The sequence below is a fragment of the Natator depressus genome, chromosome 22 (assembly GCF_965152275.1).
Source record: "Natator depressus isolate rNatDep1 chromosome 22, rNatDep2.hap1, whole genome shotgun sequence".
Classification (NCBI taxonomy): domain Eukaryota; kingdom Metazoa; phylum Chordata; order Testudines; family Cheloniidae; genus Natator; species Natator depressus.
Genome location: NC_134255.1, coordinates 15,994,215 through 16,020,957, shown reverse-complemented (window position 1 = coordinate 16,020,957; position 26,743 = coordinate 15,994,215). Strand labels below are relative to the sequence as shown.

The window sequence follows — 26,743 nt, the reverse complement described above, 5'->3', positions numbered from 1 at the left end:
TATCTGTTATCAGCATGTGATTTCTAAGCAGATGGCTCCCCTCATAATTCAGAAGCATGATTTCCGCTGAAACTCAATTAATCAGATGTATTTCTGCTGGACAAAGTACACTTACCAGGGAAGTTCATATCAGTAACCTTTGATTTGGCCCAGCAAGGCAGTGGGGGTTTAGCAGGAGCTGATAGTGTGAGGTTTGCAGTGGAACCCAAATAAACTTTTTTTCCTTTGTGGATACACATCTCAAGTGAGTGTCTTCTGCCTTCTTGTGCTTGACTGTAACAATGATGGCCAAATGCTAGCAAAATATCCTGTTTGGGATGAGGAGATGACCTGATCATTCTCTTCCATCTGCGATTCTCATTGGCTTTATTCATCTTTACGCGAGAGTGTGATTGTGACAGGTGTAATGGGTCCAAATTTACAGCAGCAGCATTTTGAAAATAAGATTTTACGAGAGCGATAAGAAAAACTGCCCCACGTTCCTATCCTTATAATAAAAATAAACAGGGGCAATAAATAACCAGCGTCGCCATGGGAGGGAAGATGGGGGGGTTTCACCACTCTGGCAGCAGCACAAAGTTCTGGGCTGCCTGGAGGGGACAGGTGTCAGAGTAGCAGCCGTGTTAGTCTGTATCCGCAAAAAGAATGAGGAGAACTTGTGGCACCTTAGAGACGAACACATTTATTTGAGCATAAGCTTTCGTGAGCTACAGCTCACTTCATCGGATGCATGCAGTGAAAAATATAGTGGGGAGATTTATATACACAGAGAACATGAAACAATGGGTGTTACCATGCACACTGTAATGAGAGTGATCAGGTAAGGTGAGCTATTACCAGCAGGAGAGCGGGGGGGGGGGGGAAACATGGGGAAAATAGTGATGATCAAGGGGGGCCATTTCCAGCAGTTGACAAGAATATGTGAGGAACAGTGGAGGGGGGGGGAATAAACATGGGGAAATAGTTTTACTTTGTGTAATGACACATCCACTCCCAGTCTTTATTCAAGCCTAACTGCCTGGAGGGGACAGTTATAAGTGTGTTACTGTTTAAAAATAAATAAATAGCAGCGCTCTGAAGTGGCACTCAGTGTAATGCACACAAACCTGGCTTTGGCATAAGAGGGTGTCTCCTCCACATTGACTTCTGTTTAATCTCCTTTGAATAGCTGTCTGATAAATGATTGCCCTGCCAGCTCCTGGCACGGTGATATTTGCAGAAGTGGGGAAAACTCCACTTTAAATGGAACAACTTTTGCAATGTCATTTTGTTAGCATTTGAAGCTCTTTAACCACCAGCACTGAATGGGGATGTGGAGAGGTGAAATCTTTCCACTAATTGAAATGGACCTGCCTGGGTCAGAGGAGGGAAAGCAGACACTGAACTAATGCCATGGAGGAATGGCTTATTACGACCCAGCCAGAGTATTGTTTGTACTGGATAAAATGCTTTACTATCTGCATTGGTACTATACGTTGAGACGGTAACTCAGCATCAGAGGCCAGCAACAGGGCAGACTGGTTGTGTGTACGGTTCTGGGAAAGGTCGAGCACTGTGGGGTGAATCCACCTTTGCAAGGGTGCTTGGCCCTCCTGTAATGCATTTCATCTGGGGAGCTCCAGCTGCATTGCAAACACTCCCCAGTCTCGCAGCTAACTCCTTGGAAGCAGGTAGATTTTGGCTCCATCTAACAGAGCAATAAATTATGCAATAGAGAGGTTTAAGTGACTTGCCTGAGGCCACTCAATGGTAGAACTGGGAATAGAACCCAGGAGTCCGGACTCCCAGTTCCCCTTGCTCTGACCACTGATAGCAACAGTGAATGTGCTTAAGATCTTAGCTGACTATGGATGGACTTGAGTATGTACTTAGTACTAAGCATGTCTTGATGTGTTTTGCCAAATCTGTGCCTAGGAGCTGCGGGCAAGCAGAGGTCCCATGGCGCAGAAAGGACTGGGAAGTACCTAGGCATGGGTAGGAAGTTCTAGGCATGGGTGGGAATTCACTCTGGGTGCACCCCACCTGCCCTCTCGCTGGATTGCGAAGCTGGAATGCCTCGGCCAGCTGCTGGGAGCAGAGAACTCCACAGGCGTCTGAGCACACTCTCTGGGGAAGCGCCTCCCAGTTGAAATTAGGGGAAGTCAAGACAGAGAGGTCCTTCCCACTGGTGGAAGGGGTTGGGTGGGAGTGGTTCAAAACCTGTCTGATGTTCTTCATTTCCTTAATAGCAGTGGAAGAATTTCATGGGCAATTGGAGCTAAGCACTAGCGCAGCGGTAACGAGCGACGAGAGACAGCTGCAGGTAAAGGCTCTTTACAGGGTTTCTGTTTTTGTTTCAGCAAGAATTTAGTTCTGGAGGGAGGGTGCCAGATAGAAGATCCTGGAGACCAAGCGCTCTGGAGATCCACAGAGCGGGGAAGGCCCCCTGGAGCATGAGCTGGAAGGTGAGGGGTTTCGGTCGCAATGGGCCACGTGATCATTCGCAGAGGGTAAAGATTTTAGGCCCTTAACAACCTGCTCTAGATTGGAAATGATGCCCTACAGGTGAAAAGTCTTGTCCTCCCATCCCCAGCTAGTCCCTCTGACCTGGATATGGAGCCCAAGAGACGGACACTCAGTAGCCCATTCCCTGCCCCTGTGAGCCCAGCCAGTCCCCACCAGCATTGATTGTATCTGCATTGCTGATGTTAACTTTGCCATTCCCCTACTACCATTACCGGGAGCTCCAGACTACCCACAGGGAGCAGAGTGTGACTGCATACACCCCCAGGGTCAGGACATACACCCAGAACAGCAGTCTATCCAGCCTGTAGGACAGCGTGAGCCAGTTCACTTCTAGTCTGCTGGCCCAGTCTAGTGCGTGGAGATGGGAGCTAATCAGGAGGAGCTCTGCCAGGATCTTCTCCATTGGGGCCTTCCGGGCGCTCGTCACCTTCCAAGGCCCCTCTCCTTTCCCTTCCTCCTCTTCCTCACGCAACAAGAGACCTGCAATGACAGCAAAGCATGTTCAGCGAGGCAGCAGTTCAGGGGGCTGTATGTACACAGGGTGTGCTGAAAACCCAGCTTTGCATGTACCTGCAATGTCACCAGCTGCTTGCAGCCTGGGAGCCTGGGATCTCTCACCGGGGCTTCCTCTGTCTAAGGCACTGCCTACCCAGCAGCAGGAGAAGAGTCTTTTCCGCACAGGGTCTTCCCCCAGATGAAGGAACTTTACTAGCAGGATAGACTTGGACAGGCTGAGAACCAAGAGGGCCATGCAAACCGTGAAGAACACCCCTGAGGCAATGAGGGAAGAGAAAAGAACATTACTGAGGTGGGACAGGCAACCAGGACACCAAACTGCAATGGCTGAAATAGTCTCCCAGGGTGTGTCTACACTGCAGTCGTGGGGAGTGACTGCAGAGCACGTAGACATACCCACGTTAGGTTTGATTTAGCTAGGGCAAAGGTAACTTGAGTAGCAACAGTAAGGAAACCATGGTGGCAACATGGGCTAGCCACTCAAGCATGTACCTAGGGTCCTGGGTGTGTGGGGCTAGCCTGTGCTGTCACAACGTCACAGCTAGATGAAAGCTGGCTTAGGTACGTCTACACATGTTACAATCACAGCTCCTGATTACAGTGCAGACATATCCTCAGGCTCTGCCCACACTGGGGCTTTGCAGTGTTTTCAAACCATTTTCAAACCCTCTTACTGCAGCCATGCAAAGTTTGCATCCATTGTGTTAAATTACTACCCTACATAAACCTGGTTTCAGCTAGCACAGTGGTTGCAAAATACAAATCCAGTCCACTCTGGGCTGAAAATCTGACACAACCATGCTGCTGAGCATCTAGCCGAGCGATGCAAGATGATTGTTTGGGTGATGCCAGGAGGGTTTGCAGTGCACACAGGGTGTCAGCGGCACTGTAGTTCTTTTCCCAGAGGTTCGTTTGCCCGAGGATGCAAACATCAAATCAGGGTTAGCAACAGGTGCTTTAAAGAAGAAGAATAGTACTGGCACCAATGACTGGCTGCCCAAGAGAGGCCCCACCTGGTCAGAGTAAGACACCTAGTCATCAGGGAAGAGCTGGATGGATGTCAGTAAACATTTCCCTGAAATGAGAATGATTAGACCATGGAACTTTCTCTCCAAGGCAGATGTACCATTACTGCCCAAGTCTGCCCATTTTAAAGCTAGTCTGGAGAATGGATCTGGGATAGCTAGGATAAACTCATGGGTCTTCACCATCTCTGGCCTCTAGTGTTTGCAGATTTACATGCTCCCTTAGAATAGAGTCCCTACCATAACAGCCCAGCCTGTCCAAGATGCACTGGCCAAACCCAGCTCACCAATGAGGGGAGTGCTGACCGCAGTGCCCGGCAGCTTGTCTGACATGTTGACTTTGAAGACAGTATAGCCAACCAGCACGCTGGTCTTGAAGGTTATCCTGGTGCCACAGTTGGGTGGCAGGTAGAAGCTGGCCAGATCAATGACCATCAGGAATAGGCTGGGGATCAGCAAACTGACCACATATAGCAGGGGGCGTCTTCGGATAACAACCTGGGGTGGAGAAGAGAAGTCAGAGCCAATTCTAAGTGTGACCTGAAAACAATGGAGCTTGGGATTTTTAGCATCTTTTAAGATGCAGAGACCTGTCGAGTAAGAGCACTGAGAGATGTGGGGGCTCCTCCTTGCCACTCACCTAACTGGTGCAGGGTGGGCCGGGGCAAGGGATTGTTACATTGGCCAGAGACAGATGTGGCCAAAACTTTTGTGAATTCACAACCAGCTTGAATTTTCTCCCCACAAACCTGGAACATTTTTGAAGTTGGCAACCTCTTATTCATATATCTCTCCACATGATCCCTTTGCCTCTGGGCTTTGCAGATTCAGACAGAAGCTGAAATCCCCAAACACCAAGAGTGGTTGCTTTTGCTGTATTTGTGATCCAAGTAATGAGACAAACCCACCCACTGCCTCCCTGCCATTCATCTTGGTGACATCTATGCAAACCTTCCTGCTGCAAAACCTGTAGCCAAGAGAATTCATCTAGTTTGGGCTTCAAATGGGGAAACACAATCATCTGTATTTCATGCAACAGTTTTTAGGGCTCTGCAAACCTTTAATGAAAACTTGAAGCCAAACATTTTACTCTCTCTCTCACTGGGCATGATATTTTTGAGACTCCGGTTCGTGGGTTTGTAACTGGGTCCTTCATGAGATTTCTAGGTGATGGAGTGGTAAGTTCTGGGTCCAGTGAACTTTTCCAAATCTATCTGCAATGCAGAGTTTAACCCAACTTGTTGGGTTTGGTTTAAGTCTTGCCATTGCCATAATGGATCTGAAGGAACCTGAAACTTTTAAATCAAAACCCCTGAGTGTCAAAGCACGTGATGAGAAAATGATTTCCACTAAAAAACTGTTGCAATGCAGAGAACAGTTTTAGTGGGAATCGTTTCCACTCAGGGTGTCAGAATGAAAATCACGAGGAAGGAAATTAAGCCTAGGTAGCCTCCTCCTCTCTGCTTCTGAGAATCTGAGTGCGTTGAGCAGTACTGATCTGATTGCATCTCGGATGTCTCTATTTGGCCATCAGTACCATGCTCCTCAGCATGGTGCTCTTGAAGAGCAAAGCATTGGCCCAGTGTGTTATGTTGCCTCGTGGAGGTCCCAGTCTGGATCTCACCCTTCCTGGCAGGGTGAAAGAGAAAGGGGGAGTGTTGCATGAGTTCCATGAGAGAAGCATCTGTAATTGGCTGGGGTCCTGCACCCAGGTTCACCCACAGCACAATACAACAAACTTCTACTGAGTTCACTGCCCTGGGTCTGGTAGCCAGATACCAGGGCATACTTAGCTAGTCAGTGGAGCCCCCAGCCAGACGTGGGATGTGCTGTGGCTGCATTCTGTGTGTTACCTGAGCCAAGGCTCAGAGCAGGAGCCGGGAGGTGCATAGACCCCAGTTCTTCTCACTGAGCCACCAGGAGTCAGCTGGGGGTTACCTCCTCCTGGCTAGGCGAGTAGGAACTGCGCTGAGCTGGCCTCTGCTAGCAGTCACTCTTTGCAGATCTTACACCAGCCATATCCCATCCTCTCTAATAGGCTAAGAAGTTGATGCCTTTAAATTCTCCAGCAAAGGGAGGGAAGCACTTTAGTTTCAGTCATGTTCTCCATTAGACACCCTTCAGGTGTTAGCAATATTATGCCACAATTTCATTATCCATTAAAGCCAGGTAATAATAAGTACACAAAGGTATTTGCAGCCCATTGATGTTAATGAAGGAGATCAATCTCATTCCGAGCATGTACATCAGCCGCACATCGGAGATGGAATATTACCCAAGGTTAGGCATGAATTGTCTCCTTGATAGCAGACCCCACCAGCACTTAATTTTGCATGACTGTCTTTATGGCACAGACGGAGTTTGACACCCAGGCACAGCTTGCTGCTAAGTTTGCTACATTCTCTCCCCCCACCTCAGACATAAGTGCTGTGATTTCTCTTGCAGACGGGAAAGTTGCAATGTTCTCCTCTCACCTGGGCTACCCGGGCAGTAAGGAGTCAAAGGTGACTCTGGCTGGAAAGCTGGTCAGGTGGCACAGGGCTGACTTGTGCTGTTTTCAGAGAAGTGCCCAGGGTCAATGCCCAGTGGACTCCTGTGTGAGTGCACTGGGCACATCTCCCATCTTGGGGAATGAGAGGGCAATACCCTGGGTGACCCTACCTGCCAGTGCAGTCTTTCCCCTCAATCCCCAGATTCCTAGGGCATACCCCTGAATCTCAGTCACTCTCTAGGTTTCCTGTTGTCCCCAGTGTTTGTTTCTGCTGTAGCCCAGGCTCAGAGGAATGTGTCCTGCTGTGGCTACTGGAAGGGGTCCGGGCTCAGAACTGACATCCTTGTCATGACAATTGTCTTCATGTGGGGTCCCCCTGCTGAAAGCAGCCCTGGCTTCCAAACATTGCCTGAGCCTTGCGACATACCTGGCATGTTCCTGGGGCAAGTGCCAAGGCGACGGGTTTGCTGGGATGGAACAGGGCAGCAGTGAGTCTGTACTGTAGGTACAGGGGCAGAAAGAGGGCTGCTGTGGTGGGGACTACTTACCTACAGGGGCTATACAAGTAATTAGGTAACTTAAGAACAGATGGCTCTGCACTAACACAACGTTACATTCACCCCGCCAGGACAGACGCTGGATTTTCCCAGGGCAAACCACACCCCAGGGTCTCAGCACCAGTGAGAGAGTTGGAGCCACCGGATAGGCTACTGCTGCTCAAGGCAATGCTGCCTGCTCCCCCACGGTGCCAGGTACAGGACGAGGGGCATTGGAGGGAAGATGCTCATGATGTTTTGCAGGAATGTAAATATAAAAAAAAAAGTTAAATTCCCCAGGGAACATTTTCAGTTTTTCAACAAAAACTTGGAACCCGATACTGAAATGCTTTGGAATTTGAATTAAAAAACTGAACTCTTGTTCCTGAAAATGGTTTGTTTTTTATGAAAACCTGGAAAATGTAAATAGAAAACATGGAACATTTCAACTAAAAGTTTGAAAAAGCCACTTTCTGTCAAAAATAATTTTTTACAAGAAAAACTGGCCCTTTCCTAGTTCCTAGGACAGTCTGGGGTGTTCCCTGACTGGTGAGCGGTTCTTCCAAGACATTGAACAGTCGGGTAAGGAGGTTCTGTGAGTGCATTAAGGTCAGCCATACTGGCCCTGATTCTCCTCTCGGAGACACTTGGTTAAATTGCAAGCGACTCCACTGAAGTCAGCTAAAATATCCTCCAGCCCAAACCTTGGCACTAAACTCAGTCACCCAGGATCGTTTGTACAAGGACTGATTCACTGCCAGGTTCATGCTTTGCCTCTGCGTTCCCCCTGGTGTATGAAAGGCAGGGAGAGAGGCTGAGCTTGTGGTGCTTAGCAAGAGGGACCTGCTGGGAAACTGGGAAGGGCTGGGCAGCAGTTGGTGAGCTGTCCAGCTTGGGGCCCAGGGGGTCTGAAAAGTTTCTGAGAGGCTTCGGGGTTCTCGAAGCCCTGAGTGGTGTTTGCTGCTTCCACCCAATGGGGGTGTGTTTCAGCTGAGTGCCAGATCTGCAGCCCACCCTGCAGTTGCTTCTCTTAGTGTTTTTCCCTTTAAAGGCTCTTCATTATTCGCTCTGGCATTAATAATGTTCGCAGGCTGCTATCTTTAAAATTAATGAGGTGTTTAACTCTTAGTCAAGAAGCTCATCAAAACAAAAACACATTTTCGTCCTCCAGCAAGCGGTGTGGACAAATTAGCTGCTTCCCCTCCACGTTCCAGCCTCCTCCAGCGAGCAGACGGGAGCCACAGGCTGTCTCCTCAATGCTGCTGCTTGGAACGTAGGTCCTGCTGTCGGACGATTTCATGAGTGATGCAAGTGTCCATGCTGGTGTGACAGAGGGATGTCTGGGGCAGAGCACCTGCAGCAGCCCTGTTCAGTGTCTGCACTGGATGCTCTATCCTGTACTACACAGTTACTGCCTTAGCATCTGGAGCCCGAAGTCCATGTGTATAGGCGTGACGATCTGCAGGCTTGGAAGCAGGGTCTGCTGCCTCCTGCGTGGCTGCCATGTTCACGTGGCCACTCAACAGCTCTGGCAAAGCAGGGAACAGCAGCCTATGCACTCTACAGGTTCAAGCACCCCTGGCATTCCCACCCAGGAGGTCCTGGCTGGAGGAGTTTACTGAGTAGTGTGTTTAAGGGACTAGGGAATCACCTGGAGTCTGTCTGTGCAGCTAGGCTGATCTCTGGCTCACTGCAGCAAACAGACCTTGCTGTGCAGTCCTAGTTCCTGATTCCAGCCCTGCTCCTGGTCCTGGTTCCTGGCCTCCTGTGTTCTGCTCCTAACTTTGCACCCTGCCAACCCTACTTTGGCTGGCCTGTTGGCCCTGACCCAGTAGGGTTCATTGGCCTTGATTCTGACCAGACTCTGCGGCGTGACATGGTACAGAGTGCTGCTTCTGGCCTTGACCCTCTAGACTGGGGTAGTCAATTATTCTTTGTCAAGGTCCAAATTTCTTAGTCACAGTATAGTCAAGGTCTGGAACCCAGAGAAACATTTTTTACACCGCAATAACAATAAAGATAAGTCAATAAAAAGATTTTTCAGCCCATTCAAAAGCATGTGAACTTGGACTATGTGCTCGATTCCACTCAGACCTATGCCCCCTTGGCTGGAGATCCTGGCACGAGATCACTGTATGGTATCCATCACTGTACTGGGATCAGGTGCTAGCTCAGAGCTACCGTACCTCAGCATTGGTCTAAATTTCACTTTCTCTTCCCTGGGGTGTTTGAGGACCAGGTGTGAGCACCTATTTTCAGGCTGCACCTGTAACTTTTCTGTCTTGGAGTTCTCCCCACCCTGCCCGATAGACGGGGAGCCTGGGCAAATGCTAATGCTGACTTGCTTTGGAAGTTGATCTCCAAGAGCCCATGGAGAGAGAGAGAGTGAGTCCTGCCTCTTGGGTTGGACCATGTGGTATCTAACCAGGGATGTTCCCAGCATCCAGCTGGTTGTGCCTCTCTTGTCTACCTCATCCTCAATGCTGGTACTGGGGCATTTTACAGAATAACCTGCTTTCTCTCTCACTACACCCTCATCTTGGCTCGTCCTCCATGTTGTAGCTGCCCACTTCCCAGTGGACCACAACCCATCGGTAGCTAGGAATTGCACTGTGTCACGTGTGTGAGTGAGAACGTGAAGCACAGCAGAGCCCCTGTTCTCATGATGGATTCAAAGACTCTGAAGCCCAGCACAAATCGCTGAGAGGAAGAGAAGAAAAGGAGGGAAGGTGCCAAACAGAAAGATGTCCGCGGATTAGAGGTAAAGGAGAAATATTTGATACCTACGTTAAACTGAATCTGGGCGAAGCATCCGGTCTCCATGTGCAGGACCCGGGGATGTGAGGGCACGGAGAGCAGCTCCCACTCACCATCATCCAGGAACAACATCTTGTCATTCTTAATGTCCTCATGGCTTCTCCAGAAGGTGAGGTCCACATCCTCCACTGAGAGTGACACAAACAAAGGGCTGGGACTTAGGGGAAGGGAGGGACCTGTGAACGCGGGATGGTCTTACCCCATTTCCTCCACAAGCTGCCAGTGGCCACAGGGCTGGGGAAGGAGCTTCACTGGCCTTCTGTATGGTCCCTGCAAACTATATGAGCCCCATCAGCTCAGGGACTGAACTGCTCCTCTCTGCAGAATGGACACTGCCTGAACTGACTGGAGCCCTAGGACACTCGTTCCCACCGTGCCGTGGGATCTTGCTTGTGGCCATTGCAGATGCAGATGGTCACTTTTCAGCCTGGGTGATCTCTAGGGCAGCCAGGGTAAAGACAGAGTCAGACTTAAAACGTCCAGCATGAGACAGAGCTGGCTACCTTGCTGCGATAGTGCTTGCCTGCTGACTTATGAAATGCCTGGCATTGATGCTGGCACCAGATCAGCACTGTGTTCCAAAGGGAGCACTCAGCGGGGCACCTACCCTGGGAAGTGCTGAGCTAGGTCCTACAACACGTGCTAGTCACGTTCCTCTTCACGCTCCCCAGCTGTGCATCCCAAGAAAATAAACCTCACTGTCTTTGGCGGGCTGGCGAGTCTTGTCTGTGGGAGCTGGACGTTGCATATGTGCATTTCCTAGGCTGAGTCCTGTCCTGCCCACCTGTGTGCAGGATGCTGCTGAAGGTCAGGCTGCAGTTCTGGGTGTCAAAGGGAAAGGCGTATGCCTCCAAACTGCACGCGGACACCACCTGCATGGGCTTGTGGTTCTTGATCTTCCCAGCAGCATTCACGTAAACGTAGGGGAGATCGGGAGACTTACTGACGTCCACGCTGTACAGAACAGGAGGGTTTGTTGCACAGGGAGGGTGGGGGAGAGAGACCCGACGACTTCGTTACGCAGTATACAGGCAGTGAGGATTTTTTAATGAGCTCTCATGTGGCACTACAGGTGTAAGGATGGTCCAGTGGCCAGGGCATTATCCTGGGACTTAGTAGACCCTAGGTTCAATTCCCTGCTTCCACTGTGTGACCTCCGGAAGGTCACTTAGTCTCTCTGCCCCTCAGTTCTCCATCTGTAGAATGGACATAAAAGCAGCACCCTGCCTAGCTCCCACAGGTACTGTGAGGATGAAGCCGTTAAGATGGTGAGGAGCTCGGGCACTGCAGTTGTGGGGACCAGGTTAAGTATCAGACAGAGAATGCCTGTGGCACTCAATTTACGAGGCTCAGAAGGATGAAGTGCGAGGCTGACCCTGCTGTGTTTGGAATCTCTTGCTCCACAGAAGCTAAGTGTCTCACACCTGAGACTCAGACTGTTAATCCATCCCCTTCAAACAGCTAGTCCAGAGCTGTTAGAAACAAGATTCCCCCTCCCTCCCCGATGGAGCCTTTTGTTCTTGCTGTGGGCAGAGATGCACTGCTCAGCCAAAAAGAAACCCCAAACCCACCCCAACCTACTGGTGTGCAGTAAAACTCCGACCGGCTCCAAACTCACAACTCGTTGATGACGATATCTGGAGACCAGATGGTGCTAAGTGGCAGAGAAATTTCACTGATCCCATCATAGAGGCTGGAATTCCAGGTGAGAAACTCATCCTTCCAGATCTGTGGGAGGGAGACGGAGAGCGTGACTGCCCGGCTGGTTTCCCATATTGTGACTTGGCAGGGCAGGTTAACTGAGGTGCCATGGTGCGTTTGAACCATTGACTTCAGAATTTAGGGATGGTAGGTACAGAAAATATCCCTGTATTGGGAATGTGATAATCGCTTGGTCCCCTGTGCTAATGGCCAAGAAAGTGCAGCTCCCACTCTGCTTCCTACAGGATAAATTTTTACAGGTGTGTAAAGTGGAATTCTCATCAGAACACAGTGACTTTACCTGTCACCAGGAGTCTATACAATCGGTGCTGACACAGGCAGTCCTCTTCAGCTCCACCATCCCCATCTCATTCACCCTAGCCAGGCTGGCTCAGAAAATACGTTTCTGAGTGTGCAGTCTCTGAGACTTGCCTGTGTCCAGAGTGGGTTGAAATGTGAAAAGGACATTTTTTTTCCATTTTTTTTTTTTCATTTTGGTTTTGGGTCAAAATTTAAAATTAAAAAAATGCTAATTGACATTTTGAAATGTTTCAAGCAGCACCACATGTGTATGCTTTGTTCATCTACCCTATCTGATGCTTTTGAGGATGGTGGAGAACCCTTTTAAAACACCTGACTGTTTTTTTTTCAGTTCCACATGGGAAGGAAAGAAGGGAATTGGTGTGGGAGATAGACCCCACTGCAGGTGAATGTGCCCTGGCCCCTGGAAGATATCCCCCAAGATGTTGTCGAATAACATCAAAGGCATACATTTTGAGAAGATCACAATCAGATATTCCACAAAGGGAAGAAGCTAAACTTAACGCATTATTCATTATGAATGATTTTTTTCAGTTATGTTCAGGACACTGGGGAATCTCTGATGGCTGGCTTAGGGAGTGTGTGTGTGTGTGTGTGTGTGTGTGTGTGTGTTTAGGATATTGGAATACTTGCTTATAGAAATCAAAGGTGTTACTGGGACACTAAAAGTATCAACTCCAACACACATATGCAAGATTCAAAACTTCTTTCCCTTAAACCCACCCAGACAGGTACAACAACAAGATGACATTTAGCACTAAGACACAGCACTATGTATTGGTTGAGGTGCACTCTACACTGATCATTACAATATTAACTGAGTCAGAAAGCAAACAACCTAAAGTAATGTATAATAAATGCTACAGAGCAATTAAGTTCTCTCTCTCTGCTTCAGCATCACATGTAGTTAGGGAAGAAAATATTAATTTACCTGCTGAAACCAAATGCTTGTTGTTAGCTTTTGATTCTGTGTATCCTGTAAGGGGAAAAATAAAATCAAATGTTTAAGTTATACAACTGACTCAATGGATCATAAAGAGACCTGACAACTTAAAAATCACACTGCTCTCAGAACGGGTAGGCTCTACTGTACCCATTAGTGTTACACATAATATCTAATGTTGCTCTAGATAAAAGAAATTAGATAAGTATTATTCATTATTTCTTTAGTGGGGTGTTTTGTACATTTTGCCCATTGAGAGTCATTGGGGTTTTGTACCATAATCCATTAGGTGTTTTTGAAAATCTCTCCCACTCTTTGTATATCATCAATTTCAAATTTTCCCCTCTATAATCAGGTAGATTGTGCAGTCACCTGCTCCCAGCTGTAATATCTGCGACAAGGGATAGTCCCATTGGCTTTTACAGGATTACTCACTGTTGTAAGTGATGTGCCTGGTAACAGCTGTTTGCAAGAATGGGACCTGAGTTAGTGAGCTTCTCCTGTGCTTTGCATGGGGCTTCCATGCAGTAACATGGGATAGAAGAACATTTATGAAATAGGAAAATATGGTGTGTAGGAATAGGATAATATCCCTTTAAATAGCTTGTGAGCCCTCCAGTGGTGCTCAGTGTGTTCTGTGGTTTTAGAAGCCATCAAAACCAGCCCTGTGTATACAAGTTTGTGTATATTTAGTAAACCACTTTCTTTTGGACTCAATTGTGCTCCTGTGACTCCTTCATATTATTTTTGTTGCGTGAAGAGCTAAAGAAATAAGAGAAATTGTGATTATAAAATCACCAAGCCTGCCAGGGGGAGCTCATGGAAGACTTTCAACTCATTTTTTTGGAAACTGACTAGATTTCAATTTGATTGCACCCCTTTACATTTCTCTCTGATAAAACCAGGCCATAGAGAAGGATCCTGAGGTTGGTTTGGCCATCACCTCACTTCATACCTGCCTCCGGCTCCCGTTTGTTGTTCATCTGTGTCTGTGCAATCCTCACTACAGTAAATTATCTTTGATAAAATAGTGCTTTGGCTGCACTTGACGCTCTAAATGAATCATCGGTCTCTTTCTTGCGCCCTAATTAGTTACTGTGACATTAATCAGGCTGCTAAGCATAGTACCATATTCTCAGCAAATCCAGGGCTAAAAATATGAGTCTGAGCTTGTATTTGTAATCAGGATATTCATAATTTTTCAAATAGTGTTGTCTCAGCTGCTACAGGCAGCCAATTGGGTTAAATCTTTGTGTGTATGGATTTTCCTGCTCATAAAACAGAAGTGTGACCTCAAGCTAGGTGTATTTTTTTATGACATGTAGAAATTCCCTGCCTTTGTAATGATTCAGCATATTTTCTTTTTTCTCTCTGGCTCTATTATTTGTACTGTGGTAGAATCCAGAGACACCTAAATACGTGCTTAAGTTTAGGAATGTGAGCAGTGCTGCTTCATTACTCGTATGCGTCAAGTTGGGCACATACATAATTGTTTGTAGGATCAAGGCCTTATTAGTTTTTGAGGCAAAAGGTTTTCTCAGATTACTAGTATCTTGGGATGGAGCAAAAGCTCAAGTTGATGAAAGAAGGCTCCTTTGGAATATAGGAGATCAAATTTCTCCCAAAAGAGATGGAAGAAAGACAGTAGTTGTTAATGAAGTGTGACTCCCATCTTGATGGAATGAGAGAGAATAGCAGGAATGCTTTGGGTTTGCTGCAGACCCGGAGCTTGGAATTTGTATATCCATGCCATTTTGAAAGCGGATTAAGCTAATTTCCCTGGAAAAAGTGGCTTAGGAAATCATTGGAGATGAAAAAGGAACTGCAACATGCTTTCCAGAATCTTTGGATTGTCGCACAAAAGGTTACATTGAGAAGAAATGAGTGACCCCTATTCAGAAACCTTTGATGCACAAAATACAGATGACCTGTTTCTATGATGTCCTCTGGGGGGTGGGGGGGGCTGCATCAGCATCCCAGACAGGACTTGGTGCATGCATGCAAAAGAAAAAAATCATTTATAAGACACACTCACTTTTGTTTGGCCATTTGGCTAAGCTCCTTTGTAATGGCTGAATATCCAATATGCCCTCTCCTGGGGGATTATAATCTGCCTGTCGGAAGGATGAATTCAATGATCTAACAGGTTTTTTCCCCACACAGTGAACATCTATGATGCTATGAGCATGTGTGATCTGTAAAAGGTGAATTCCAGGTTAGATGACCTTAGCCTAGGGAGAGCAGGCTGCCGTTTGGCTCACCTGTTAGAGTTGCCTATTATGACCCACAGTAATAGTCTTATGCAGGATACATGCCAGACAAGTTTCAGATTTGGACGAGAGAGGGACTCCGCTAATGGTTAGTCAGCACGAGAGATTCACTCCCACAGTTGACTTGACTTGAAGATATTGATTTTGTTGCAGAGAGCAACATTTAAAGCACCTTCAACCCTCATTAATCCTTTTTGATTACATCTTAAAGCAAAATGATCAACTGTAGGATCATAGGCCCCCAAAATGGGGGAGCAACTGGACAACCCCATCCTTTTGTGGGTCCACTCCTTCCATCACCCCCGCTAATGCTTACAGTTCTTGAGCATGCCTTCGCTGTCTGCCGCGATGGTGCCACCACCATTGTTTGATGGCTATCCTATACTGACTGCTTGCTTCTCCATTTGGCCCCGACAGAGATCCCAGTGTTGGAGGGCCCCAGGGTGAGCAAGGAGGAGAAAAGACAGCCGAGGCTAAAACTTGAATCTTTTTGTCAAGGGAAACAAGAAGTTTCTCAACGCCAGCTGGCTGGCATAATTGGTTCTCTCGTGGCATTATTCACGGCTCTTCCCTCTTTCTTTTTCAGCTACCTTCCATCTTGCTTGTTAAAAGCAAAGGATATTTTCGAGAATTGGAATTCATTAGTCTTCCTAACAGAGGGAGACTACTTAGACGTAAATTGGTGGTTAGCAAATATACAGATCATTCCCACGCATCCTCATTTATCGTCTCCAGTTCGGCAGACTATAGAAACAGATGCCTGAACGTCTGTCTGGGAGGCTCTAGTCAGCGGAGTGGAATACAAAGGTATCTGGGATTCGGAATGGACGAAACTCAATATAAACAAATTGGAACTCTTCTCCATTGACTAGATTATCTCCCTACTCAGATTTCCCCAAGGTACTCATAATAACTTGATATTCTCAGACAAGCCTAGTCTTTTATGTACATGAAACAGGAGGCAAAAGATCACAGTAGAAGTCAGAGGCAGTGATGAAGATGGGGCGAGAGCTCTTCACACAAAACAATGGTTGCTGAACAGTTCGTCTATTACTACATGCACCTGCTGAAGTCTCTACTGCATCAAGCCCTTTAAAGCCTACAGCTTCCTGATGACATTGGCTCTGGAGCCAAGTCTCTGATTAGATTTATCTGACAGCATGAATACGGATATTTTGAACATGCATTCGTTATAGCCAAGAAAGCAGAGAAGACCCTGACTTAAATACTACTGCTCTCCTCCTGGTCTGGTGTAATCACTGCACCCAAACCCCACTAGCTGGCATCTAATGGAGTGAAGATGATGAATTCAGAAAGTGAAATATAATTCACCACTTCCTACTGTGTACAAAAGATAACAAGGGACTCATTACAGTTAAGATGGATAAAAACAAAACCCTGCTAGAGCTGCTGTTAGAGCCTCTTTCTTTTAGTTACTGTAACAAAAAAGATATTTTCCAACTCTGCTCTCTCCCATTTTCTCCTTGTACAAGAATGATGGAAGGTCCAAGGCAGGAGGAAGTAGATTCTGATGTGCTAGACACCTCTAGAAAATGAGAGTGCCTCATTCCCTTGATCTACACCCAAACTTCGGATCTTTACATGCTCTGAAATACAATCTTGATGCACCAGCAAGGAATTAAATAGTTGCAATATAAGAGGTAATTACAGTACTTGTAGTTATTTGTTAATTCATGTAGCATATTTCATATAATTAATACTGTGCCCACACTCTGCCTGTGTTAATACACTTGCCTGCTCCTCAAATACGTTTCAGCAGCTTCCAGAATATCAAAGTGGCTCAGGTAGTCTAAGGAGGCAGTTTGATTGCACAGAGCTTCTGACTGTGCTTAAACAGACACTGCCAAAATTAAAATTCATATTTTAATATTTCTCCCGATCGGTGCTATTAAGAACATTTTTAGCTTGTTAAAAAAGAGAGAATTCTATCAGTCTAATTTAAATCACACTGGCTATTTTTGTTGTTTCTTTTACTACTTGTTTCATTCCGGTTGAACGGTGTCATTGGGTTGCTCAATTTCACTTTGCTTATAGTCAAGTTTCTTCCAGGGATATTGCAGGAAATTGCCATATGTGTAACAATTCCATTCCCAATGAACCAGCCCATACTCGTTCCATAACAAGGAATGTGGTGCAGTTATTTCCCCTGTGCTCTGCTTCTGAAATACCAGGGGGTGATATGCTGTGAATATTGAGTTTGATCCCCGCCATGATATTAATGGTACCCATGGAATATCTACACATGAGATAAGATCAGTAAACCCTGAAATACCAATGGAAGCTAGTGATTCAGTGACTTTTACATCCTATCCTGGTAACAGACAAGCATTGGGCTTCTCTGATCTGGTCTGGCAGCTGAGGTTTCTTAAGGGAAAAGGCATAGAGCATCTGTTGCTCTCTCCCTGGCACTGTGCACGTATATGTAACACACACAGGACATTGGGGCTCATTTTATCCATTCTTTTCAGCTCTTTCCAAATTCCCTGTAACTTGGGTCTTAAGTTTCTGAACTCTCCCACATCTGTATCTGTTCATCATTTTCTGATACCCCAACACACCAGATTTTCTCCAAATGCATCAAAGCCCTTAGGCCAGTGTTTGTTACATAGTAGCCCGTCTGCTCTGAGCTCTTTGTTAAAATGTCCCTTCCTGGTTCCCTTAACTTAACACAAAGCTGTTTGAATGTAAGTTTCCAAAACTGCAAGGGATTTTCAACGTAGCTTAAGGGAGTTAGCCCTCAAATCCCATTCAGCGTGGATGCCTGACTCTTTTAGGCTGTTTGGTAAATCCCAGGCCTCAGTCCCTCAAAGCTGTACTGATTGAAACTGATCAAAATAGAGGATTTACAAAAGTCTGTCTGTATTTGTCTATCTGTCCAACCTTTTGCAAAACAACCTATTGTTAAAAAATATTTCTTCATTGAGCTGAGTTGTCAAGGATTATTTATACTTATTCTCAGCCTGAATTAAATTGACTGGGTCACTTTAAAAACCTCTTTCTAGCATTTTGAAATTCCAGAGAGTCTTATTTAAAAGGACCAGGAGCAAAATGGTTTGTCAATAAACAGAGACAGCTCCTTCTGCTGAAAAGCATCACGCACAGCCACTGTCATCCATTCAACTCCAGTCTCCAGCTAGCAGATTCTACTGTATTATGAACAGCGGGACACTGGTTGTAAATGAGCTTGAGATTCTGTTTACCACATCCAGCACTGCATGGACAGAGAGGTCGAGGTAAACGGTAGTGGCCTTTGACCAGTTTCTGACGGGTCTCACTCCCTTGCTGTAATTCAGTAAAAGGTGTCTGGTCAGACGATTCAAAGTAGAATTTCTGGGCCTTTGAGCATCTGCGGTTGAGCTTCCTGCAAAACAAATGAATTTGTGTAATTAGACATGGCAGGTAGAAGAGGAAAAGTTGTTAGCTCTTCTTGTTGTTGTTGCTGAGGCGGGGTTTATTTTTGTATGGGCTGATTCGTTGGGAATGGAGTTGTGGCAGAGATAGCAATTTCCTGCAATATGCTTGGAAGACCTTCTTGTATTAAGTTGATGTGATATTTTGGGCCAGGATGGCATGTAGAAAGCTAGGGGGAGATGTGATAGACATGAGGCCTGGGAATTCAAAAGACTATATTGAAAATATACCAGACAAATATGGACTTTTGGGACAATACTTGTTAAATGGATTCCCCAGGAAATCCCTAAGGAGAGGTTAATGCAAGTTCTCCAGCTCTGGTTATGCAAAAACCCAGCCTTTCCAAGATACTCCTGAGGAGAGGGTCATTGTCTGCTGATTACATGATACAGAAGGCCAAGATCAAAGGCCCAAGCTATATAAAGAAATGGCTGATCTGCCTAGTCTTTGTTCTGGTTCTGGATCTAAGGTGGATGAATTTGTAACCACAGGGAAAACCCAGTTGTAGGCTTTGAAGGACTGACTCATACCAGAGCCCTGTGTTGGAGTTGGGGGTGACCTCTGGTAAGCTGCTTTTGCCTGTGTAGCTTCCGTTGTTTCAATCGGTTTTCTCAGAAATGCTTTTACCTTAAGAATAATGTGCTTGCTTAGAAAGAGCTGTGTGGTAACTTTAATTACTAGCAATACACTGATCATAACCCTTAGAGAAAAAGCAAAGCTCAGTGCTGGCCTTTTTAGGCATTCTGGCTTGCTGGGGAATATAACAGCATGAAGTAGGAAGCTGTGCAGCCTTAAAACCCTGGTCTGGAGGGAGTGAAATGTGGGCCTTTGCCCAAGAGAGATGGGAGCTGGAAACCTTTAAGTGAGTGCCCTCAAGGGACCACAGAGGGAGGAAATACAGGTGCGGTTACCCTGAAACTAACACCGGAGTAACAAAGCACTTTACGATTAGGCCGTTGGTTTGCATCTAGCCTTGGCTTAGTAGTTGCCAAAAGTTGTGAGCCCCTGATAACTGTTTTGTGGCCTCTCTGAAATGAATTGGTGGCTCTTAGTTGCCAGTGTACAAAAAGTACCCCATTAAAATAGTGTCCTCACAACAGACAGTGAACGGCTAAAACGTACCCCATTAAAATAGTGTCCTCACAATAGGCAGTGAGCGGCTCCTGGTTGGCAGCCCCAGAAGGGAGAGGCCCATGACAGAAACTGATCTCTCCCATCGAGCTCCCTTCCGCTCCACTCTGGAGCATATGGGGCAGAGTGTGGGCTGTCTGGGCTGCCCCTGCTCTGTGGATGCTTGAAGAGGCAGACTCAGGATGACAATCTGATACTGTTCACCAGCACTAAGTTCACTTTATTTATTTTTACTTTTTGGTAATAGACTGGCTTCCTGTTAATGGACTTTTCCTTTCAGGTTCTGTGGATCTCATTCAAGAATTAGACCAAGAAGCTGCTTGTGAACTAGAATTTAGTGAACCCAGAAATCACTCTGATTTGGAAGTTAATGAGATTGTCTGATCTTTCTTCCTTACCTCTTTAACCACCCCCTTACAGATATGCTAATCAGAAAACCCAAATCCCTGTTTGCATAGTAAAAACGGTGGGGGGAAATCCAGCTTGTGTCCTGCAACAGGACTCCATGGCCCTCTGAGCGATACAGGTGGAGGTAAAGAAGAAATGAAAACCAGCAATTGGAAGTGACACATTTCTGAGTGTTCCCTCTGAAATGCAAAACGATATTTTGCTCACGAGCTTCGCCAGACCTCGGGGAGCACAGCCTCACCAACTCATTGGGCTGAAGCAAATTGCCAATGCGCGTGAATGAAATCTAATCTGCAGCGTCCTGCGCATGCAGTCCCCTGAGCACTCAGTGCTTTTGATGGCTGTTTTGATGAGCGGCTGAAGGTATGAGAGATCCAGCAGGAAACTGTAAATGAGATCTCCTTTCCTGGCACACCAGGCCTCCTCATACCCATTCCTTTATGAAGCATGTGGTGTCACTAGCCGCCAGAGGCGGCAATTTCGATGATTTATCAACGTCCTTGAGAACAAAATGCTAGAGACTATGCTGTGGGTGCCCTGGCGTGAGTCGTGGAATAGTCACCTTCGATCTCATCAGAGCTGTAAGCCAAATGAGCATTTCGTTCTCTCGCTATGCTCTCCGCAGCAGCCTCGCCTGTTCAGCACCCCAGGAGGGCCCTCCCTCCGGCACCATTTTCAGGGCAGTTTTCAGAAACTGTAATTTAAATAAGAGCAGCGTGTAAGATCCCAGCTGAGACCCCTTCACCATGGTTCCTGCCAGCTCAGCCAGGGGATAGGTCTCTCAGCTGAGACCAACTCCCTGCAGCTCCTACTGGTTCAGGTGGGGAGGGCACAACTCCTGCCTGGGTCCCTTTTAGTACAGTGCCTAGTGGTGCAGCCCAGGGGATGTTCCCTTTGGGTTCAGCAAGTGGAGATGCTGCATATTGACCACAAGGATCTCCTTTTGGGTCTGGGCTTTAGTGTGTCCATGCAATGAGCATAGCTGCCTGATGAGGGACCCCACTTTTGGGTTAAGTCAGCGCCAGCATTTAGACCCTGGAGATAAAGTTACACTAAATGTTACCTACTGTGAACTGGGATCCTTTCTCCCCAGGCTAGCAGAACCTGTGATGCAGCCAGGGCATTCACTGATATGTTCTGGGATACAGTGGGCCAGATTCTCAGCTGGTTTAAATTGATGTAGCTCCATTGCAGTCAACAGGGTTATGCCAATTGACACCTGGTAAGAATCTGGTCCAGCCCATTTCAATGTGGGGGCCTTCCTGTGCAATCTCCCATTGCTTATCTTTACTTCTGTCCAGCTGATGAAGACTGGACATAGCTCCTTGCAGTCCTTAACATGCTCTTCCAAGTGCTTGCTAGAGGGGGCACTGGACAGTGACATGAAACAGAGCCTTCCCTCCAGGAGCTGATATTGCTTCTTACACAGGCCCAGAGAATAAGATAGCCCCAGGGGCTGAGTTCTTCCAGCTGGCGATACTGTCATCAGCTGCCCAGCCTTGGGAGGGAGCATAGAAATTACCAGACCAGAGTAGACTCATCCGTCTAATCCAGCATCCAGTCTCCAACAGTGGCCAGCACCAGATGCTTCAGAGAAAGGTAAGGGTTAGGTAGATGTGTGATCATCTGCCCTCCATAAAAGTCCCATCCTTATCCCTAATAATTAGAGATTGGATTAAACCCTGCAGTATGAGATTTTATCTCCCATCCAATACTCTTTATTGTTAGTATAAATTATTCTAACTCTGGATATTCTTGTTATCCACCAAATAGTCCAATCTCTCTTTGAATCTTACTACATTCTTTGCTTCCATGACATCATGTGGCAATGAGTTCCACAGTCTAATTACACAGCAAGTGGAAAAATATGATCTTTTATCCATTTTGAAGCAGAGAAGGCAACTTCAGGACTCACACCCCCTGTTTAATCTTCAGAAAACAGACCCAATGAGAAGGTTGGGTGCTTATTTAGATACATAAATTGCAAAATAATTTCACTTTTGTTATGAAAGTGAATTGGCCAGAAGAAGAGTAATTACAGCAGAGACAGATTCACATTGTAAGTGACCATTAATTAACACTAAATTATTCCTCTGAGAGCTAATGTGACATTCACGTGAGCATTAGACCAATCCCAGATCAGCACTGTCTCAACAGACACAGAAAGAATCCATCAAGAATGGCTCAGCAAAGGTTTTCCCTGTGACTTCTCAGGGCGTAGTAATATAATGTAATAATTCACACTGCTTATGATCATTAGGAAGGGTCACCTGGAAATGGAACATCTTTGTATCATTGTGGGTGGTGAGAGGGGGATGGATGTGAACGGAAACAGGCTGGAAATAAGCTGTTTTCTATTTTGTCCCTTCACCTGTGGATACTTTAGTTAATCAGTGTTGTCTGTGTGTATCTCATGCTCTTTAGCCCAGATCCACAAGATATTTAGGCTCCTAACTTCCATTTAAATCACTTTAGCACATCTTGGAGTTACACACAATATTCTGGGGGAGGCTAATCTCAATGTGATGCTGCATTCAGCATGGATGTAGCATAGATGCTGATGGGGTCGGGAGGCCGCTGAGCTCTCTCATAGAGATCAGGACATTCCTGCAAGGTGCACAGCCCTGATCAAGGAAATCACATGCTTAAGTCTCATTGATTTCCAGGCCAAAGGGGCAGATTTTTAAAGGTACTTACGTGCCCAAAATCCATTAATTTCAATTGGTGTAGGGGGCCTAAATATCTTTTTTAAAATCTGGCCCAAAGTCCTCAGCACCTTGCAGAACTGAACGCATCAGGAATGAGTGAGCGTGCAGTGCTTGCACTCCATATGAATTTGGGGAATGACACACACACACCTGTTTCATTGCCCTGTCTTAGGTTAGCTCTCTCAGGACCACACAACAGTAGGTGAATGTTAATGTCTGTCTGAATGGGATGTGATTGCCATGAAATTACAGTCCCCATCTTCATTAACCCAGCACGAGTTCATCAGATTTAGTGAGTACAGTGCATGCCACAGGTCTTGTTGCATAATTTCACAATCTCGATGATCAGCCCCTGGAAACACTTGGACACTGCCAAATCTTCAAACTAACACAAAAATACTGCACAGCCAAGGAACAGAAGAATTCGTGAAATACAAGACCTACTCTGACAACAATTGCCAAAGCACCCTCCCTGCCCACACAGATTGCACTGGTTTTCAGGTGACCCCTGATGACAAAATCAGGAAGGAAGAAAACTCTAGTGCCACTGGTGAGAAGCGCAGTCTGATACTCTCAGACTCTGACACGAGGAATTTCTGTAGATCTCTGCCACTGCTGTGAAGGGAGGAAACTGACTCAATCCCTCTCCTGCCACAGAGAGAGCAAAGTCAGGTCCCACAGAATTCTTCCAGACTGTAAATGGATTCTGAAACCTACGCTGCCTCCTCTCGACCCTACAGGCCAGTCCCTCTCACTGCAAGAAGCTATCTTCTGGCTTCATAGAGCATTGAGTCACCTGGGTTTGAGCCTCATCTCTGCCATGCTTTCGCTGTGTGACCTTGGGCAAGTCACTTCATCTCTGTTGGGCCTCGGTTTCCCCATTGTAAAATGGAGCTAATGATACTTGCCTTGTATCTCTCCATCTGCCTGTCAATATCATGCTTATAGCTATGTTATCTGAGTTCGTGGGGCATTTGTAAAGTGACTTAAGATCCTCAGAGGGACAGTTATTAGTTGTCCTCTCTCTCTCTAACATGACATGCACTGTGTATAAATTGTAAACTCAAAGGGGACCTGCACAACATCGGAAGGCAAAAATCTCTCTGCAGGTTCCATAGGGAAAGTTCTACTCGATGGAGTTAATGACCGCACTAAAAATGATCAATTGTAGGATGCCTGCTTTGAGTCAAGGTTCTAAGACCTGCGCCCACCTGTCACCATTGTGGCAATGAATGAACATGACGCCACTGGCCTGCATTCCAACCCCAATTACAGAAACATTATGGAGTGAAACTGAAGTGAGTCCCATTTGCAGCCCTGCACAGAGGTGGGATTCCAGCACAATCAGGATTGCTAACCTTAGCAAAGTCTCCCATTCAACTGTCAGAAGAAATATTAAAACCAAAATGAAACTTCAGTCTTTTATTTACAAAGAGATCTAAAAGAAGCAGCTGCTTTGAGCAATGGCTTGGTTCAACCCTGTGGGAAACTGATGATAAATAGTTAAAAAACCATGGTGACTTTTCAGTGAAATGAATACCATTAAAAGTGAGATGTCTGTTTCCCCTGAATTTTAACAAGACCCATACAAACCTCCCAGCCTGAAAAACTGGTGGTGAACTTTACATAGAAAATAAGGTACTGACCCTCTACATTTTTGGACCCTTTCTTTTCTCCATTACATACTGTATACAGTCGCTGCTACATGCATCACAAGAGACTTCTCTGTATCTGTACCATGCACGTTCTAGCACGCTATAGATCTCTGAGACTTTGGTAGCTTACCCCTTGAAATCACTGGCATTTTCTAGACTCCTAGTCAGATGAACGCTTGCAAGGATCTTGCTCATCTTAATTATATCACAAAATTAGACCAGCCAGAGAGGAAGCAGCACCATCGGGTCACCTATTCATTGCATGCTGTCAGAGTTCTCACAAGATGGTCCCCTATAGTATATATTCTCATCTAATTGTATAGTTAGAGAGTATATACCGTGTGTGTGTGTGTGTGTGTGTGTGTGTGTGTATAATCATACACAGTGTTTGCAGGCATGGGTTACAGCATCGGTCTTATCAAATAAACTTACCTGAGGCTAAGAGATTAAGGAGGAAGAGGGACATGAAAACAGCTGCCATCTCATCATCTGGCTTTGTCGAGCGCTCCCACCATTAGAGGCTTTCTTAAGTGAAGGTTAACAGTGTCTCTCTACCGGGCTCCATTCCCCACTAGAACGTCTTTCTCTCTAAAACATCCAACAGGGGCCGCGGTGAACGCAGCTATTGCCTGACCCTTTCTGGGCTCTCTGCTAGCTCTGAAATACCCAGCCCCTTCTGATCTGGAATCGGATTGTAGGCAGCATTTTAATTTCATTGACGTTCTAGCGCTAAGTGAATAATGGAATCCGAGGCTGGTCCCCGGGAGAGGAAATACCATGCTAATATGATTTCCTTTAGTGCTCTTACCTGAGGCTATGCCTGTCGCTGACTTACAGCATGCTAATTCCATTAATAATTGAGGCCCAAATAGCTGCTTTAAATCAGACTTGTGCAGCAGCGTCTTCAGCATTTGACAATAGTTACTGCACTCTCTTGAATTACCCTGGATAATGGAAACCTGCTATTGTTTAATGAAGAACAATCGCTAACAGTGCGGGCGGTGGGGAGGGGGAATCGTGTCTGCTTTTTGTCTTTCCTGACTCTCTTTAATTAAAAGATGTATTACACTGTGATTAATGGGAGCGTTTGGGCAGGGGGTTATTTGGCACATTTCAGAAGGGGAACGAGACACTCCCTGACAGCAGGATTATTTCAAAGGCTGTTCAGACCCCTTATGAATTGGCATCTGCAAATAAAAAGGGGATTAAGTGGCATGAATGCACTTGCTCTCTGTCCAGGTTTATGGTAGAAATGGGCCTGGATCCAAATACCCCTTTAACTTTGCAGCTTGGGCCCATTTCTGGGGTTTATGCTGCTGGTTAAATCAAGGAAAGGACACTGTCCAGGCAGCTGCAGTGTCTCTGATGATGGTGTCAACCCAAATGGAAGTAGAGCTTCTAGTTCTGGCAGTGGAGTTTCCCCTGGATAATGGGAGACATGTTTCCAGGGCTGGTTTGTATCCCCATGGGCCACCAGTGCAATGACAGAATGTCCCCTCTTTCTAAACAGCTCTTCGTTCTCTATGAACTATGCATGTATCAGTCCAGCAACTCTGAGGAATCCACCAGACCCTTCCTCTTGTCTGGTAACATGCCCTGTTACCCCAGAGCCAGGACTGAATCGGGGTCGGGGCATCTTCTGAAAGGTAAGAACATAAGAACGGCCATATTGGGACAGACCAAAGGTCCATCTAGCCCAGTATCCTGTCTTCCAACAGTGGCCAATGCCAGGTGCCCCAAAGGGAATGAACAGAGCAGGTAAGCATCAAGTGATCCATTCCCTGTCGCTCATTCCCAGCTTCTGGCAAACAGAGGCTAGGGACACCATCCCTGCCCATCCTGGCTAATAGCCATTGATGGACCTATCCTCCGTGAATTTATCTAGTTCTTTTTTGAATGCTGCTATAGTTTGGCCTTCACAACATCCTCTGGCAAGGAATATCACAGGTTGACTGTGCGTTGTGTGAAGAAGTACTTCCTTTTGTTTGTTTTAAACCTGCTGCCTATTAATTTCATTTGGTAACGCCTAGTTCTTGTGTTATGAGAAGGAGTAAATAACACGTCCTTATTTACTTTCTCCACACTGTTACCCGAAATTGGGTCAGCTAGTAAGCTTAGGGAGGACTAATGACCCACCAGAGTTTGGCAGAAAGCAGCATGTTTATTATACTGATAGCTAAGCTCAAAAGAAGAGGGGGGGTCATACTCACACTCACATACTCATGCTCCCAGGACAGCCACAGCACTGGAGATGTCAGGATCCTTTAAGGTAAGTGCTCCACAG

General features: G+C 46.3%; 1 protein-coding gene across 2 annotated transcripts; it reads right to left on the bottom strand.

Annotated features, from left to right (window-relative positions):
• Positions 1 to 893: 893 nt before the first annotated feature.
• Positions 894 to 25,188, bottom strand: HTR3B (5-hydroxytryptamine receptor 3B). Of its 2 annotated transcripts, XM_074936601.1 has the most exons (9): positions 24,892 to 25,188; positions 18,347 to 18,507; positions 12,844 to 12,888; positions 11,509 to 11,618; positions 10,675 to 10,844; positions 9,861 to 10,018; positions 4,334 to 4,544; positions 3,076 to 3,276; positions 894 to 2,985 (listed from the first exon to the last, which is right to left on the bottom strand). In XM_074936601.1, the coding sequence occupies exons 1-9, from the start codon at positions 24,938 to 24,940 to the stop codon at positions 2,714 to 2,716; spliced, it is 1,377 nt and encodes a 458-aa protein (XP_074792702.1). In that variant the 5' UTR covers positions 24,941 to 25,188; the 3' UTR covers positions 894 to 2,713. The 2 variants fall into 2 exon arrangements, with proteins under 2 accessions (XP_074792702.1, XP_074792703.1); XM_074936602.1 differs by lacking the exon at positions 18,347 to 18,507 and having other exon boundaries at positions 11,472 to 11,618.
• Between the last annotated feature and the right edge of the window lie 1,555 nt (positions 25,189 to 26,743).

Bases quoted from the DNA above. Each gene is read 5' to 3' on its own strand.
- HTR3B (XM_074936601.1), bottom strand. From the start codon at position 24,940: ATGGCAGCTGTTTTCATGTCCCTCTTCCTCCTTAATCTCTTAGCCTCA. The intron at 12,889-18,346 runs GTAAACAGAATC...TTCCCCTTACAG, and splicing joins TCCATGCAGTGCTGGATGTG to GATACACAGAATCAAAAGCT. The intron at 10,019-10,674 runs GTGGGCAGGACA...TGTCACTCTCAG, and splicing joins CAGCAGCATCCTGCACACAG to TGGAGGATGTGGACCTCACC.